The following is an 18,787-nucleotide window of genomic DNA, read 5'->3' on the forward strand; positions in this document are numbered from 1 at the left end:
TGTATATATATATGTATGTATGTACATACATACATACATACATACATATATATATATGTATGTATGTATCCTCAACCTGATTAAATAATAAGATCATTATTCTCTCCAAAAGTATTGAGAACACAAATGATGTTGGCTGGACACTTCTAGAGGCTTTTGGAAAATCAAGAGGTTTATTAATCATGTGGGATGAAAGTAAAGTTATACCTTTGGAATTCCTTAAAGGTGACTATTCACTTTCTGTTAAAATACGGACACATTGTAGGAACAGTTGTTGGGTGACAAATGTTTATGGAGAAATAGATTATAGGGGAAGAAGGTATCATTGGTTGAAACTTACATCCTTATCTCATTATTGTGTGGAAGCTTGGTGTTTAGGAGGGGACTTCAATATCACAAGATGGAGACATGAAAGATTTCTCATGGGTAGAGTTACTAGAGGGATGAAAAAAATTTAATAAATTTATTGCAGAAGCTAGTTTGTTACAAGTGTCGTTATCCAATGGAAGCTACACTTGGTCAAGGGAGGGCAACACGAGATCCCATTCTCTTATTGATCGCTTCTTAATCAAATAAAGAGTGGGATGAGATGTTCACTAATTCAATAGTTAGTAGGAAAGCAAGAATCTTCTTTGACTACTTTCCTATTACTAGAAGCTGGTGTGGTTACCTGGGGTCCTTCTCCGTTCCCTTTTTGCAACAGCTGGATGTTAATTAAGAGTGCTCAAATCTCATTAAGCAAACCTTGAGTGTTAATCATTCAAATGGTTGGGCAAGTTTTATCATTGATCTAAAGCTGCGCAAGATGAAGGAAGAAATTAGAGGTTGGTTTGTCAATTTTGAATCTGAAAGAACAAGAACGAAGAAAGACATATTATCGGAGTTGGAATTCTTCGACTCAAAGGCTGAAAAGGAAGATTTATCCACACTTGAGATCAATATACGTTTCCAATTAAGGGGGACCTGCTAAATCTATATATTTTAGAGGAGAGGAATCTGATTCAAAAAAGCAAGTTGAATTGGCTGAAGTTGAGAGATGAGAAAACAAAATATATGATCACAGAACTATTGCCTGTGGAGGCATGGTGCTTCATTCTTTTCGTGATATTGAGTCTGAAATTTGGGGTTACTTTGCAAATTTATACACCAAACTACCAGGCTCAAGATCCATACCAATGGATTTACCGTGGCTACAGCCTGCAAGTTTCTTCTTCTCAAAATCTGTCATTAATAGCTCCATTCCGCAGTGAAGTTCTGCAAGCATGTAAGTCACTTGGGAAGAGTAAAGCTCTTGGCCCCGATGGATTTATTGTAGTGTTTTTTATCGAACAGTGGATGAAATTCAAGAATATCTTCCAGAAAATGTTTGAGAAGTTCTACTTGAATGGAAAGTTAAACGTGTGCATTAGAGAGAACTTTATTTGTTTAATTCCAAAGGAAGATCCAACTAGTGTTAAAGACTTCCACCCTATAAGCCTCACAACTTCAACATACAAAATACTCACTAAGGTTCTTGCAGAGAGACTAAGGAGAGTTATTCCAAGCATTATATCTAAACACAAAGCACTTCCATTGGAGGAAGACAGATTTTAGATCCAGTCCTTACTGCCAACAACTACAGAGCAAAAAAGAAACAAGGGTGGGTGCTGAAATTAGACATGGAGAAGGCATTTGATCGATTGGATTGGAAAAAATCCTTCAACTTATGGGATTTCATCCTAAGTGAGTTGAATGGATCAACGGATGTGTTCGAAATACAAAATATCCGGTGTTCATCAATGGTAGACCAAGAGGGCTATCAAAGCCACCTGAGGTATTTGTCAAGGAGACCCCTTATCGCCTTCTCTCTTCCTCATCGTTAATTCAAACAATTGGTTTGTATGAATGGTGCTCGGGACAGAAGGTTAATTGGGAGAAATCAACATTACATAGGGTAAATATTGATGACGATACTTTAAATCTCATGGCGAACAGATTGGGCTGCAAAGCTGGTAAATTTCCCTTTCTTTATTTGGGATTACCACTTGGAGGATACCCAAAAACAGCACTCTTTTTGGCAAACAGTTATTGACAAAGTGCATCTGAAGATTGACAGACGGAAAAGGTACAATTGATTAGAGGAGACAGATTAACTCTTTGTAATTCGGTCCTGGAAAACCTTCCAACCTATTCCATGTCAATTTTCCAAATGCCCATTTCAGTTGCTTCAAAGATTGAGAGGATAATGTGCAGATTTTTGTGGGAAAGCCAAAAAGGCAGTAAGCTCAGTAAGGTGGGAAATTGGTACAAAGGTTGTTCAGGATTGTGGCATTGGAGTGAGAAATTTAAAAAACAGAAATACGGCTCTTCTTTTCAACTGGAATTGGAGATTCATCAACGAGCAAGATTCCCTTTGGAGTAGGGTGGTTAAAAGCATTCATGGTTCAGATCCTCACAATTGGCATACATCCGGTAAGCATGGATTGAGTTTGAGTAGTCCTTGGATTGGCATCTCAAAGCTTTGGGACACGTTTGGATCCTTATCACATTTTAAACTTGGAGATGGTAGGAATATTTATATCTGGACTGATGTTTGGTGTTCAGGTTCCTCTTTTCAGGAGAGTTTTCCAAGAATTTTCCATGTGGCCAAGCTTCTTAAAGGTAGTATATATGATCACTGGGATTTTAATACGAATTCTTGGAGTTCATTACTCAGAAGGCAGCTCAAAGATGAAGAGCTCAATGAACTCCAGTAGCTTTTGTCTCAACTGACAGCAAAAGGGTCGACGAAAATACAGAGTCTCGAGTCTGGGCTCTAGAGTCTTCTGGTAGGTATTTAGTTAAATCCTTCTCCAAGTATTTAAACTCTTCTACCCCTTTGGATAAGGGAATTTACAAAGGCGTGTAGAAATCCAAGAGTCCCAAAAGAATTAATGTGTTATTTTGGATTTTATTTTTTGGGACATTAAACTGCCAGGTAAAGAACTCAATTTTCTTTGGTATCTTAATCCTCCAAACCACTTCAAAGACCGACTCACTAACAAGATAGGGATCCAACAACACTCTAAAAAAAGATTTACAAGAAAAGCCTTCACTAGGACTAAGCTTCCAAATCTGAACATCCCTTCTACCCTCCCAAAAAAATTGCACCCATCCAACAACGAAATAAGAGATGCAACCTCTATCATTTCCCTATTGGATAAATGACGACGCAAGCCAAAAGAAAACGACACAGAACTCCCTGACCACACAAGAAAGTCGGGAACTGTACGATCTTTCAAGGAGTTCGATCATAAGTTAGCTCGCCAGGAGTTCCTTCTCCCTCTGCCTTTTAAAGAGGAAAGATAGGTTTTATGATTTGCTAAGGTGTGTGTTTTATTGTGGGATATTTGGGGGAGAGGACCAACAAAGTGTTTGGAGGTGTGGAGAGGGACCATGGTAATGTTTGGTCCTTGGTGAGGTTTCATGTTTCTCTTTGAATTTTGGTTTCGAAAACTTTTTTGTAATCATCCTCTAGGTAGTATCATACTTAGTTTAGGTGGAAACCCTTCCTTTAGAGGGGTTTTTGAGGGCTTATTTTTTGTTGCCCTTATATTCTTTCTTTTTTTTTCTCAATGAAAGTAGTTGTAATAAAATAAAAATAAATATAAAGTGAGAGGAGGCTGTCAGGAAAGGGGAAATTCAAGCCAAAATAAAACCACAATCCGTAACAATGGATGTTAAGTGATCTAGGATTTCTGGTGTCTGCAAGGGCAGGGGGCAAGAAGGATAATGCTTCAAGGGAAATTCCTTATCTTTGAAGGAGAAGAGAGCCTGCAGGTCCAGACCGAGGGCAGAGTCTTGTTTACTTTCAACCTGAACAGAGTCTGGCCTTAGGACTTCCAATTCTGCCTACTTGCACTGAAGGGTGATACCAACTCTGAGACTTCTAACTTTTTTGAATTAGGTGGGGAGCAAGTAAACCCCTTGTAAAGGTGTTACTCGAATCCGGGATGGTGAAGTTGGTGTGCTTGAACTGCTTAGGTGGTGGAAGGGGGAAAGCTTTCCTTGAAGGAGGAGAGGGAAGTTGGATTTTCGTGCAACTAACCTCTAGCAAGTCCAGATTGTTGTCAATCAATGTTGATAAGGAAAATCCCGAAAACGCCAGGGGCTGCTCTACTGGAACGAGGGTACTTACTTCCTTTGTGGCATTATCATTAAATCCTATCCATTTGTTGTTGAAGGAGGTTCTTTTCCTAATAAAGAATTTAGGAAAATGTTCCCAAGCATATAATTGATTTTGGTGAGGAGATGAGCAAGCAGGGGACTTCCTTGAGTGACAACTTGGATTTTCTTTTGCTAAATTAAAACAGAGGGCTTCCTGTGGGACCCTTTGATGAACAGCTGTCCTGCCCTATCTCCTGAGACTCTTCAGTTTCTCCTGAGTTATTGGAGAGCAGCTTATCAGTACCACCCCGCTCACTTCCCTACGCCTCTTCGAGTGCTCCTTGCATAATAACTTCTTTTTGGTAAGTCGAAAGGGCAGCTAAAGGGCTAATACTTTTTTGGGATAACCGTGACCTTTCCCCTTCTTTTTTTTCGAGAATATTGGAGGAGCCTTTAATAATTCCTAGATCGGCTGAGAACATCTTTTTCCTCAATAAATGCGACTCCTCGCTTTTCTCTGGGCAGTTCCCGCTCACTTTGCAGAAGACTTTTGATGCCATTTCACCTTCTTCTACTCTGTTTGACTGGGGGATCTTCTCCGGCTGGTATGCCGGCTGAAAAACATTTTCTAATGAGGCTTTTGGATCCCTCGAGTAACCTAGAATCGACTGAGGGGAAGTAAAAAAGGACCATTCTGAATGTATAGCAATTGTATCGACACCTTCATCCTTCAAAACTTGATTTAAACGAAATATATCTAAAGGATTTGAAAAATCTTCAATGGATAGATCTCTAAAACTGGTATCAGGTGGCTTTAAACATTGAATCTCACCAAAATTAAAAAAAAAACACTGCCAAGACTTTCATGCTTAACTTCAATAGTCGCCGGTACGTAACCACACAAATTTCCTTTGACTTTGATTTTGGCTTCCTGACAGTTAGTGAGATTGAGAGTCTCTGCCGCTATACTTTCCAAACCGCCAAAGTAAGCTCCAATGGTTACAAAAGTGTTTATGCTCCAAAAGTTGAGGGGGAGATTTTTTATGGATATCCACCCCCCGAATCCTTTCATGACTGTTGGTCTACCATGCTTTTTCGAGTTCCATTTCTCAAATAATAAGTGAAAAGAACCAAATTGTTGCCACTTACCATGAAAATCGATCAAATTTGCTAAGTCCTCTTGTTCAACTCTGATTAGTGTTGTGTCTGCATAAAGGGGATTTAAGAGACATTAGAATTGAAAAACCCTCTCAAGACTTGTGCTATTTCCTTCCATTCATTATGAACAAATAACCTTGACACTAGCCATAAGTTATGGAAGTCTTCTTGGAGGACATCGTAGTCCTTTTGTACCTAGAAACAGAGCTTGCTCTATTTTCTCTTGCTTGGAGCAGAGGGCTGAGGTTGTGATATGAAAGATTTTTGTACTAAAGGCTCTGGTAATGAAACGTTGGAGAACTTTTTGCCCTTCACCACTTCTGAGAAACTTCTTGCTATGGGTCCTTGCTTACTGATCGAATACCTACCGGTTGTTAAGGGATCTGAAATAGATGAACTCACCATTTCCTTGAAATCCTACCAGCCTGTCTCACCATCACCATAGGTATATGAATGTTCTTCCTTCCTCCTGATGAGGGCCAGACGGCACATTCAACGTACCACTGATCCTTGCTTCGAAATTTTGCTAACCGGATAAAGCCCTGGTCTACTCTTTCTTTAGTAGAAAGAATTCGAAGGTTGGACCACTCAAAAGTCGACAGAGACTGTCGTGTAACCAATGCGCTGAGGCCGAAAAGAGGAACGTTTTCTGACCTCTCTTCATGTCTTCCACCCAGAATCCATTCTTCACCTGCCACATACAAAATAAATGGTCTGAAATGCGACAACATTTTAGTTCCATCGTGACGAGGGCAAGGCTAACGAGCTAAGGAGGCAGGAGAAAGGCTACGAGGGAAAGAAGACGGGAAGAGGGACGGAGGGGAGTCGGCCGGGAAAGGGAGGGGCGGGGGGCTATGTGTAGCTGGTCGGAAAAGGAAGGCGGTGCCGGAGGGCTTGGTCAGGGAGGAGGGAAGGGAGGAGAGAGGAGAGAGCATTTACTCTCCTGATTTTTTGTGGGGCTCCTTAAAAGTAGACTTAATATAATTATTAATTATAATTTTTTTTAAAAAAAAAAGGAAAACACCCTTTTGGTCCCTGAGTTTTTAATAATAGGTGTGTTTGGTCCCTAATGTTACAAATTAACCATTTTAGTCCCCGAGTTTTCAAGAATAGGTTTAAAAAGTCCCTCAACTAATATATGTATTAAATTTAAATATAAAATTAATTAAAAATATGATGTGGCAAGATGAGTTGAAAACAAATATATTTTTTTAATATTTTCCACTTCTCTCTTCTTTCTGTCCTCTTTCCTCTTCTTCTCTCTTCTCTCTTCTCTCCTCTCTCTTATCCTCTCTTCTCCATCTCCGTATCTTTTTATCTGTCATTTTTTTCACTTGAAGAAAATGATGAAATTTGCTCGCTTCTCTCTCTTCTTTCTCTCACAAGAAAATGAATAGAAAGGAGAGCATGTATGGATCAAAGATTCAAAAGAACAATACAAACACAAATACTATGTGAAAACAAATCACAGAGCCAACATTAAGGCAAATCTAATTGGAGGATTAGGGCATATGAAAAATTAGGGCAAACAAAATTAAAATAAATAAAAAATATAGTCACAAAGAAAGAGAAGAGCAATAGGGCAAACAGAAGGAAGCAACAATGAATTGCAACCATTTATTTGTGTAGACTAGGGCATATCTAATTGGAGGATTAGAGACTTGAGGTAAATTGGTGTGTAGTCACATAGATTTATATTGTTTCAGGATTCTGAAGATGTGTTTAGGTATTGAAATCGGGAGAATTTTCCTTTCAACAAAAATATGAGATTTTCTTAGTTCTTGAAAGCTTCGTTAGGTTGCTTTTGAATTTCAAGGGTTCATATTCGTGCCAGAATTTATGATTCATAGTAGTTAGTATTGGTAAGAAGCCTTGTGATAAGGTTCTACTTCTTGTGAGAGAAAGAAGAGAGGGAAGTGGACAAATTTCATCATCTTCTTCCATTGAGAAAAGGACAAAGAGACATGAAGATGGAGAGAAGAGAGATGAGAGAAGAAGAAGAAAGAAAAGAGAAAGAAGAGAGAGAAGTCAAAAATATTAAAAAATAAATATTTTTTCCAACTCATCTTGACACATCATATGTTTAATTAATTTATATTTAAATTTAATAGATTTATTAATTGAGGGAGGGACCTTTTAAACCTATTCTTGAAAACGCAGGGATTAGAATGGCTAATTTGAAACATTAGGTACCAAACGCACCCATTCTTAAAAACTCAGGCACTAAAAGGGTATTTTTTTTTTTCTTTTTTTTAATAAAATAAATTATTATTTAAAATTTAATTTTTTTTATTTAATAATTATTTTAAATATTAAAAAAAAATCTCCCACTAAGATTTTGTTGTTAATTAATATGGCCGTCAACTTTTCAATCTTTCACGATGATATATGTTGAAGTCACATGCCCAGCATTTGGCCAATTTGCCCACCAATGCTAAGAATACCTTGGCACAAAATGACAACAATATGGAGCTATGATAAATTTGCCTCTAACCTAAAAAAAAAGGACATTTTAGAGATCCAGGGTTATTAAAAGTCTAAGACCAACTACGGTTCAATTGCTTGATCCCCACTCAACAATTATAGAACAATGGCTGTGCACAAGCTCCAAGTTAAGAACACCTTCCAATGCCTTAAACATGTCAAGACCATTGTACCTGTACTTGAGCCAACTCTTGGTTAGACAGCTTCCATGATCTTTTAGTACAACACCTCTCATTTCTCTGCCTCTCACTCCACCTCTTATTTCTAAAATATGGCAAAGATCCTCCACCCATCCTGCAAAATACTCCGGATTCTTCTATTGTTATTAGCATAGATCAACTATTGACAGAGCGTGATGTAATGCTGAAAGAACCTTCACTTGGCTAGAGCACGACTATTGAATGTAGTGAACGTGAGATTTGAGGGCTCAATCACTGTTCCATGGCCATTGCAAATCATGAATGGTGGAAAAGGTGGCGTACAGTTTAAACTTACCAGAGGGGTTGTTCAATCCATCTTCCACGTTCTCAGCTAAATAAAGAACGTGGCAGCACTCAGCCCACTTTTACCCTTTGAACCAGTTCACAGCAGATTTATTTTAAGGACATCCAATTCAGTGCTAGGGGTTCATGAGCTGAGAACAATGACAGGGATCCTCAAGTCCTTGTCCAATGGAAGGATAAGGTAGCAAGTTAGTAACTGACAGGTAGTTTTTTTTTTTTTTTTTATATCCATAAGGGTTCGGACCAACTTACACGCACCTCAACTGATCTCATGGGACACCCCACCTGATCCTATCACATTTGAGTGTTGAGGAAACTCATGAGAAATTAATTAATTCCTAGGTAGGTGGCCATCATGGATTGAACCTTGACCTCTTAGCCATTTATTGAGACTATGTCTCCTTTTTTTTACCATTAGGCCAACCCATGATGATTAACTAACAGGTAGGGTATTGATGGACCCAGAGTACAATTATGAAAGGAAAAGCAATGGCAGAAGCGTAAATGTGAGAAGAGGATGAATAGATACTCACAAGATGGTTGGTCGAGGAAATATAAAAGGGCAATGTGCGTTAGAGTTAGACATGTACATATAGATGGAAAGAAAAGATGCATGATGAGTGATTGTACCAAGCTTCTGGTGAGTATTCAAAAAGATAGGAAAGACGAGAACCTCTCAGACAGTTGCCTAGTTTGTATTTGGTTACCAACTAATACAATATTGATCTTAATTTTTAACTTATGAGCAGAAATGTGCACTTTCATCAATTGCAATGATTAAAGTTAAATACTAAGTAAATGTTTAAGAAAATACAATTTATGCATATAGGTTTTTGAATAAGAAACAATTTCAGCGCTGCTGGCCAAGAGAATAGTCTGATTATACATATAGGCTTTAGTCCTCGCTAATGTATAAGATGCCCTACATCAAATGTTCCGGCTACATTCATAGCGAAGAAATTTTTGTAAGGTCAGTGATACTTAATAGTAACAAGTTCTAATCCAAGGAGCATTTGAGGGGTTAAGAGAATTTTAGCTGACAGAAAAACTATGAATGGATAAGCTGAAAATGACACATCACTCAAAGAACTCAAAAACTTGGTGCGAAGAAAGAAGTTTCTTACAGCAATTGGAATATAAGCATGTCTGCTATTTACGGGTCCAACAGTAAACCCAGTGTATCCAGCCATGGCACCATGGACAGCACTCTGAGCAAGAAGAGTGCAATATACATTATCCGAGGCATTACTGGGGATAGCTCGAATCATATATGTAGGATCTGCAATGGAAGGATTAGAAACTAATAGTAAAGATACGACATTGCAATAAAGCAATAAGCAGACTCCCTACCAATAAGTATAAATAGTTCTTGGGTAAATTCTTTTTTCTTAATAAGAAACTTGAGGTATCTAATACACAAGGCGGGCAAGGGGAAGAGAGAACCCCCTCCCACAAAAGCTAAATAAAAGCTTATTGAATCGTAGACAAGTAGTAATTATAAAAGAATTTTTGGTGCATGCACCACCACAAAAATAAGAACCGTGTATTACTATAAAAAAATAAAAAATGTCTTTTCCTCAAATGTTCACTGATTAATTTTGGCCATAAATTTCATAAAATCGCCCGAACAGCCATAGACCCAAAACTTTTCCCTTGTTTCTCATATTCCAACTCCACAAAGCCTCTATTAACCAATTTCCAATTTTCTTAGGAAAATACACGGATGAATGAAATTTACTTAACATCATGCCCACGAAGCAAAAGGACAGTGAATAAACAGATCAAGAGAATCACTGTTTTTGATACACAACAAACAAACTGAAGGAGAAATCTCCCTATTTACGCATTTACTTTGAAGCAAGTCGCGAGTGTTTATTGTTTATGTTTCTTTTGGGCAAGCAACAAGGGAAGCCTTTCGCCTTCTTAGGAGCACCACTCTTTCAAATAGCATCAATTAAAGGGGACTTCGAGGGAGGGGACAGTTTCAGTCGGTTTGAAAAAAGCCGACTTTGCGGTGGAGACCCTTGATTGTTCAATAGAACAAATTGCTTCACCTTTTCCACCTCCATTCGGATAACATCAATCGTTTCCACCAGCCTTATACAACTAGGAAGCTCCCAATCCAAGAGACTATTTTAAGCCAATATCCCAGTAGTTTTCCTCCTTCCAACAACCCACAATAGTTGCATCTTGCTTCAAAAACAGACTAAACAGATCTGGAAAGGTCGAGGCTAGGGCAGAATTTCCTGGCCATTTATCCTTCCAAAAACAAATCCTATTTCCCCGATTCACCTTAAAAGTCAGAACATTGTGGAAATAAGCACCAATCTTTCCTATGCCAAACCAAGATCTCGGGTAATACTTAAAACAATAACTTTTAAATAAACCCTATTATGTCGCAGATTGTCAAACAATAGTACTATTAGCACAAACAAGCCAACACTCAAGTCCTCATTGGGACTCTTAGGGGGTGTTTGGGGCAAGGAGTTGAGGGGAGGGGAGTTGTAAACACCACTCTTTGTTTGTCCCATGGAGTTTATGGGCCCTACTACTAAAATACATTAATTTTATACCTTATTAACTCCTTACATTGTGGGCCCAACAATTCATAACTCTCCATACTTCACAACTCCACTCCTTACCCAAATGCCCCCTTAATGACTACAGATCATTTTATGAAATGGAAGATGCAACCTCACTTTAGAAGTTCAAACTGACATAAGGCGGCATGAGTAGACAACCAACTTCATAAAAACAGATCACTCCAATTTTCACAGCACTTTCCAAAAGCAAAAACCAAAAACCAAAATATAGCTTTCAATTCTGTGAAAAATGACCTTAGTTCCCAAAGTACATTAAGTTCCAAGGAGCTCCCGCAAAGCCAAATAGAAGGGAAAACTATTCGTTACAAATGGAAGATAAGAAAGCCATGAACAAGTTTTGGGACATACCTATGTATTTCATATTAATTGCCATCTTCTGAACCTTAGTAAAATGATCCTGTAAGAGATTGATTTATCAATAGGTGGAAAATATTAGCAACATGGAACTAAAAACTGGTATCCCTAAAAAAAATTGGCGTATAAAAAGGAACTACAATATAAACAATTAGGAAAAAAAGAAAAGGCTGCTATTTCGATATTTGCAATTGTAGTATGCACACACTACTGTCAAAATATATTTTTCTTTTGAAAATTCAGTGAAATGCTAGAAAAGTTTATATTTTACATTTTAGCACTTAAATATATTTTGAGCATCAGTCTCTTTTCGTTTACTTATGAAAAATCTCATATCCTTTTCAAAAAAGAAAAAATAATAATACTGACAAAGTTCTTTGGCAAGACTAGGAATTCTTAAATCACGATCATGAGTCACCTATGTAGGACTTCTTGACGATGGAAAAAGAATTCCATTTTAAATGAGGATTGATATAACACGAAATAATCAAGAAAATGTCTAAGCTTCTCACACCTTAATCTTTTGAGATAACCACGGCCCAACATCTAGTAGCAATCTACTTCCTGACGCATCTTTCTCCTCAACTGCATGCATGTCCTGTGCTATATAATTCTGTCCTGCTCCTTCTGCTAACACAATAACAATATGCCCATTCTCTTTAAGCCGCTGTTCTACAAATTCAAAGAGCCCTCCTGTCCCTTCCAAGTAGAATGGTGATTCTGGAATCAAACAACAATCCTGCCACATTTCATAGCTATCAACATAGCTACTAAACAAAAATTTGAGATTAATTTACGGAGAAATCTAAAATTACAATAATTAAACACATTCCACGTCAACTTTTATTTTTAAAGAACCAACTGAATTTTTTAGGTAAAAAGACACTTCATTGAAGTGAGCATAGACAAAAAAACACACGGGGAGTACAACTGAATATAAAATAGAATATGGTACTTGTTACCAATGATTCACATTTCACAGAAATAAAGCCAGAAGAGTCTGATGCCAACAAATAGGGAAACAGAGAGGAGAAAATATCACTAGCCTACGTCACATTCAAGAAATGTTTTTTAAAACTAGATACAGATATCTTATCGGGGAAAACAAAAAAACTAGATCCAGATATTACACACTCATGCCAAATACTAGAGTTATGTTCCTGCTCGCAAAGTGAGGTACTTCTCATCTTTGTAAGAGTCATTAAAAATTTTATTTGACCTCAGATCCGAAAGACGGTTAATTATCGATATCTTTAAATCTCACAATTAGTAGCCACATATTAGTTGTAAATTCTGGACCTTTTCATTAAGTAATTCTAAAATTAATCCTCCCCTGACAAGGTTTATGTTTTTATGATTAACAACAATTTTCGCAGAAAGTCATCGACTGAATCACTACATAAAAAACAATAGTGGAACGAAAATACAGAATTTCACACAAATTGAATAAATAAGACGGAAGGAAGTCTCACCACGTCTCTACTTGCCAAAGTTGCAATTGTGGCAATAAAACCTGCCATAAGAAAGCATAAAACACAAAAATGTGGGGGAAAATATTGGTGTTAAATATAAGGAAAAAGTGATATTATCATTGAAAAGATTTGAATACAAATACCGCTATATCGACCCATAAGTTTAACGATTCCAACTCCATTGTCTACACTTTCAACCTCAACGTGAGCAGCATTAATGGCCCTCTGTGCTTCTTTAACCGCAGTATCAAACCCAAAAGATTTGTCTATCACCTAAATCATCATAACAGGGGTAGAAAAGCTTAACAAATCGACAAGGGGCAGAGACTGGAAATCTAGAGAAATGGGAGGTAGGAGCAAAAGTATGTTACACAAACCAAGAAAATTATGAAGGTACTAAGAATCTGAGAGGCTAACTTCTCTCCCAATGGATGAAACTTTATTGAAAAGATGAAAAGAGACTAATACTATAAATAGGAACTCTCAAGAGAGAGAGAAAAAAGTAACAGCCCAATTTAGACAAATATCTTGCAAAGTGTTAAATCATTGATTGGCCTAAAAGCTTAAGCTGATGGATGAAGGTAAATTTAATTTTATATCATCTAACACTCCATCTCACTTGTGGGCTTGAAATATGTGGAAGACCCAACAAGTGGAAATCAATATTAATTGGAAAGGAAATAGCGTTGTAGGAGTTTGAACACAAGACCTCTGGGACCATCTACTCTAATACCATTTTAAATTGTTGATTGATCCAAAAGCTTAAGTTGATGGGTGATGACAAATTTAATATTACATCATCTAACACAAAGAAAGACCTTCAAAAATAAGGACTATTATGGACTTCTAATATCCTAATGTTTCCCTACTACTACTATTCCAAACAATGTCCTAGTTCTCCATTATCATCCAACTTTTCCTTAATGTGCAAGTGTACTATATCCACAAAGTCCTATTTATAATTCTCATGTCTTGGTAGGCCCATTACTATCGAGGAAAGCCCAACTCTTATGGACAAATGCAGTTAAGCCCTTGATTTCAGAAATTTGGTTCAGACGCAATCAGCATGTTTTTCATGACAAGTCTTATGATTGGCCAAATCGTTTTGGCTCAACCCGTATACTAGCTTCTTCTTGGTGCTCTCAATCAAAATTTTTCATTGACTATTCTATTCAGGATATTTGCCTAAACTAGAATGTTTTCATTTCTCCTATGTAATCATCCCAAGATGATAAGTTGTAACTCTTCATTAGATGTATTTTGTATTTGGATATGATTAGGGTGCTATGGGTGTTTCAACCTACTTGAGATATCCGAGTGTATCTACAGATCCGTGGCTTTCGAGATCATTTTGTTCCTTATGTTTCATTGAGATTTGAGCATTGGTCTCTTTTCATTTCATTAATGAAAAGTTTCGTTTCCCTTTTTTTAAAAAAAAAAATCCATTGATAGAACTAAAGATAAAATCTTCAGGTGTGCAAATATCTAGGCACTCAAATCACAAGAAACATTTGATCAAACTACAAATTTATCCAAGTACTAGTCTTATAGTCAAGAAATATACACAGTGCATAAAGATCCATATGAAAAGTTTTGTTGCCATCTAGATGTATCCTTCTTCGCTTAAGAGTACTGTGTGAGACCTCCAATTATGAAAGTGTATGAGAGGAAGAGGGGCAAAAAAGGAATTGTGGAAGCTGAAAGGAAGGTGGGGACCAGCGAAGGAGGACCACTAGAGGAATTAATTGTTGGAGGCGGGAGGTGCATAGAGGAGCAGTGTACGAAGGGGGAACCGGTGAAAGGGGTTATTTGTAGGGTTTTGAAAAGGGAAGAAGGGGGGGAATGTTTTTGGGACTGAGAACTCTTAGGAGAGACGGCCTCTCGAATTGCCGAATATCTTTTCCTTTTGCTTGTTTCTTGTTCTGACTTGTTATCGTGTATTTGTGAGCTAGAGACTCTTGTTTTGGTGATGTTATGGACTGATATCAATCTTATATCTCAGACAAGTCTAAATACCCTGATTTCTGGGCGTTGGGTATCTTGTTTGGGAGTGTTTGTGTTTATTTCATGTGCAGGTGAACCGGATACCTAATATATTGAGACCTTCAAAAACAATACTTTGGATTGTCTATACACTAAGGAAAAAATTATTGATCAAGTTTGCTCAGTACACACTATGCAGTGCATAACTTAAATAAATTTCATCAAAACCAGAAATTACAAATGAATAGACATCCATGGGTAGGTTTTAAAAGTAAAGATGATCTTGACTTTCCTCATGTGATGAAAAAGGGAAAGGAATTAATCATATATTACATCAAAAATGAATATTTGACTAAAATAGATAATGATAATATTGACAACGGAAGAGGTTTCTTACATTTATTCAGACATTCTGAAAGTCCAGAAAAATACTTACAGCAATGTCATTATCAATTGTTTTGTGGATCCCAGCAACAGCAACTTGAAGACCACGTTTTGCAATTTCCTTTAGATGAAGAAAAGCAACATTACTTTAGTTCAACAAATGAATTGTTAGAAAATATTGTTAAATTATAGAAAGAATTAATACCTGATAAATTAAAGCTGCTCCTCTTTGAGTACCATCACCGCCAATGATATATACCTAGACCATAGGAAGACGTCAAAATTTTTTAAGCATTCCTAATGTTTTCTTCTACTTCTTCCCTTTTTTTCTCTCTCGCTTCTTCTCTGAAATAGATGAACATCTAGCCTTTTTGCTTGTACCTGATTTATTCCACGATCCTGAATGTTATCAACAATCTTATTTGTATCATGACCTCCTCGTGAAGTACGAAGAAATGTACCACCATGTTTGTGGACATTGTTGACAACTTTAGGTGTCAACTTTAATGTATTCTTTGAGTAAAACCTCTGTATCCTCCCTGATGATATGAAACAGAATAACAGATATGTTAAAAACAAAAATAAATAAATATATCAAGTCGGTCAATCAACTGATGAACCCAATTTCACGGGATGAGAACAGCATTATATATTAGTCCTAAATCACTATGTGTTTAGTATGTTGGTAGATTTCATGAACAAGTACTACATTTTTGGAACCTTATGATTTTGATTCAACCAGATTATGTTTAGTTTGGTATGTAATCTTATATTTGTGATCCAAGTCCCAAGAGGTTAACAAGATGTATAGAAGAGAATATTGAGAGAGAGAGAGGGGGCCCAAATCAAAGTTGTCATAAATTCAACAAAAGCATAATACATGATAAAAGCCACCAAAAGGGAGAAAGACCCCTCCACAACTTTTGAAACAAAAATCGAATTATCCTTCCACAAAATGAAGATATACAGAAAAAGCTAGATGCATCCAGAGCAGACCAAACAATATCTACAGAGCTCCATCATAGAGTTTTAACCACCATTTAAGAGATGAACTACTTGGTCTCTGTGAGGATAATAAAGTCCAGATCAAATTTACAAAGAGTGGCCTCACCTACTTGTCTGTATGTTGACAACTCAGGTTTAGGGATTTTTTTTCACATAAGAAACATTTTATTGAATAAATGAAATAAGGGGAAACCCGAAAGCACCTATAGGTGATTACAATAGAGATCTCCAATTGGAAATAAGATAATAAAGACCGAAAAGCTTAAAAGGAATATTGGTGCAAAATCAAGGTTTAGAGATCTTTGGATCTTAATGAACTTGTTCGTTGAACCTCGCCCCTTATCATATTCTTTCTTTGTACACATGCAGCTTATTTCATTAAGTGAAAGGAATCTTTTCGTCATTTTAATATGCATATCTAGTAGTGACGCCTGGCACACACGTAAATGGAAGTAGACCCTCTACAAGAGGGGGAAATTCAAATTTCACGTCAATCAACAAAAAGAATTATCATGAAACTGTAGGTTTGGAGTCATTGGACTTGATAAAAGACGAACTGAAACTTTTGAGATAATTTCATAAATTCAAACTTCCACATTTACATGAGTCGGAAAAGGATTACAACTATAACATCATCAACAAAAATAATTAATCTGCTAGTCTTTATACTATCCATGGGGAATAAGTCATAACAAACTATATTGAAAGATAATAATTGTGTTAAAAAAAAATTAAAAGTTAGGTAAACAAGAATATTTTTCATACCTCAATTCCAAGCATATCATTAACGCCATACATATAGTTCAAGCCACAGACAATCTCCCGAACCACTGTGTTAATCCCATGACACAATCCCCCACATGTTACTACACAGGCACGCACCTCGTCTGACTTGAAATAAACCTGCATCACAAAGTTCTCAGTCCATCCTTTTAAGTTTTGACAAACATGATCAGAATAAGGAGATACCTTTTCACGAGGACCTGCTCGCCGAAAATGAACTCCTCTAGTGCTATCTTTTGTAACCACAATCTGGAACCAGTGCATGATGAACAAAGATTTTGCATTAGTAATTATACCATCAAAAGCTTTTTCAAATAACAAGAAAAAATAATGATGAATTGCAAGAGAGAGAGATAGTTCACCTACTTTTTGTGCAATCTTCTGGCTTTACAAAAGTTTCCCTGAAATAATTCAAACCTAAGAAATAATAACCAAAAAGAGGTTCCAAAATAAAAACAGAAAACTTGACAAGGATATGTGTTAAATTGTAATAACAGGACTAATTGAAAGCATTATTGTCGCACTTACTTGACAATTGCATAAGCCCGACTGTTTTTCAGTGGATTTGGATACGACTAAAGAAAATCAGAGGGTAATAAATTTAAATCAGTGGTTTTAGAGGTTTATGCATGATAATAAGGAATCACTATGATAACAAAAAATTATATAGCCACGACCCATAAATTTTTTATTATTACCCAACTTAAATGCATTCAAAATTTCAATTGTCAACCAACTAGACCTAACAAATGCGTTCTTTATCAAATTCATGTAAGCCTTAATGTTATAGACAATGCCAATGGAATACATCAAAATCCATTTTTATCGAATTAAACTGCAATCATATAACTCCTATTTTCAAATCACACAGCGTCTCAATTTGAACATGGTTCATTTACTCGAGTCTAAGACAACCAAAAAAGCAAATAGCTTGGGAATAAGGAAATTTAAATTTTCGATTTCCATACTTCAATAAATTTCTTGACATGAGATGATGGACAAACTGCTCTTCTTAATGACCAATCAAAGTCATCATACATACCGTGACCAAAGTCCAAACTATGTCAGACGTGAAAAAATAACATTATGACTCCAAGGCCAAGATTCCAAATAAAATAATTCAAATTCCAGGGGATGCGATCTACCAGCACCTCGCGTCTCCAAATCTCTGGTTATGAATGCAATAAAATTTTCACCAGAGTGTAATGAAGTTTTCAGAACAAACAGTCGGAAACCTCCTAAGGACTCCGACCAAAAGTTTGTTTGCAGAATAGTTCATTCGAAAATAAGCGATGTTGAGGTATTCAAAACCTATCTACATCAATGTAATACATAAATAACGCAGGAAAAAAATCCTTGAGCGAGTGAAAAATAAACTAGATGAGGGCATAGCAAGAAAACGGGGCCTGTTTCGAACGAAATTGAGAATCTAAACAACGTAGACGCCATAAACAGCCAATACATTAACAAAACAACACGATATAGAAATCCGAACCTAGCGCAAATCGAATTAAAGGTATGCTCGAGTTATACAAAAGCATAATGACATGACAGTTTTACATGATGTGCACACACACGAGCATAATATCACTCTGATTAAGCATGTAAGCCAGAAAAGTAGTACAACAAACTGTGTAATGAACGTTTGAGCAGTACCGGCAAGTCGGGAAGAAAGTCAGTCAGGTGAGGGACGTCTTCAATGATGAAATCGTAGTCCGTGGCTCTGGAAGAAGACTGGTCAGCTTTGACAGAGATGATCCTTCTCCCAAACCGGCGGGAACCGAAAAATAAGCTCGCGGAATACGCATTCCGGCTTCTAGGAGCTTGACATGAGATCGCAGCGGTGGACTTGAAGGAGAGGTGAAGCGACGGAGTGGAGATTGCAACGTCCATGGAAGTGGAAACTCCAAAATTCATCGCAAAACTGCGCGGG

At 37.0% G+C, this 18,787-nt stretch overlaps 2 protein-coding genes across 10 annotated transcripts in view; both read right to left on the reverse strand.

The window, feature by feature from the left end:
- LOC120091673 (ATP-dependent 6-phosphofructokinase 4, chloroplastic-like) overlaps window positions 1–18,650 on the reverse strand; it is a 32,373-nt gene extending 13,723 nt beyond the window's left edge. For 4 of the 9 annotated variants that reach the window (XM_090316216.1, XM_090316223.1, XM_090316205.1 and 1 more), the window contains exons 1-14: window positions 18,511–18,650; window positions 17,897–18,022; window positions 17,383–17,429; window positions 17,221–17,271; window positions 17,041–17,103; window positions 16,837–16,974; window positions 15,448–15,605; window positions 15,272–15,325; window positions 15,119–15,187; window positions 12,843–12,972; window positions 12,700–12,740; window positions 11,742–11,997; window positions 11,222–11,270; window positions 9,395–9,549 (exon numbers count right to left, since the gene is read on the reverse strand). In XM_090316216.1, coding sequence (XP_090172342.1) covers window positions 9,395–9,549; window positions 11,222–11,270; window positions 11,742–11,997; window positions 12,700–12,740; window positions 12,843–12,881 — 540 coding nt within the window. In that variant the 5' untranslated portion in view covers window positions 12,882–12,972; window positions 15,119–15,187; window positions 15,272–15,325; ... (5 more) ...; window positions 17,897–18,022; window positions 18,511–18,650. Of the gene's footprint in view, window positions 1–9,394; window positions 9,550–11,221; window positions 11,271–11,741; window positions 11,998–12,699; window positions 12,741–12,842; window positions 12,973–15,118; window positions 15,188–15,271; window positions 15,326–15,447; window positions 15,606–16,836; window positions 16,975–17,040; window positions 17,108–17,220; window positions 17,272–17,382; window positions 17,430–17,896; window positions 18,023–18,510 lie in introns of those variants that run through there. The other 5 variants (XM_090316207.1, XM_090316228.1, XM_090316226.1 and 2 more) reach the window with 5 other exon arrangements.
- Window positions 15,086–18,747, reverse strand: LOC150038663 (ATP-dependent 6-phosphofructokinase 4, chloroplastic-like). The gene is made up of 7 exons (XM_090314072.1): window positions 18,511–18,747; window positions 17,041–17,103; window positions 16,837–16,974; window positions 16,123–16,129; window positions 15,448–15,605; window positions 15,272–15,325; window positions 15,086–15,187 (listed from the first exon to the last, which is right to left on the reverse strand). Exons 1-7 carry the CDS (start codon window positions 18,745–18,747, stop codon window positions 15,086–15,088), a joined length of 759 nt encoding a protein of 252 aa, XP_090170198.1.
- Between the last annotated feature and the right edge of the window lie 40 nt (window positions 18,748–18,787).

The sequence above is a fragment of the Benincasa hispida genome, chromosome 1 (genome assembly GCF_027475165.1).
Source record: "Benincasa hispida cultivar pf3 chromosome 1, pf3_genome.v1.1, whole genome shotgun sequence".
NCBI classification, from domain to species: domain Eukaryota; kingdom Viridiplantae; phylum Streptophyta; class Magnoliopsida; order Cucurbitales; family Cucurbitaceae; genus Benincasa; species Benincasa hispida.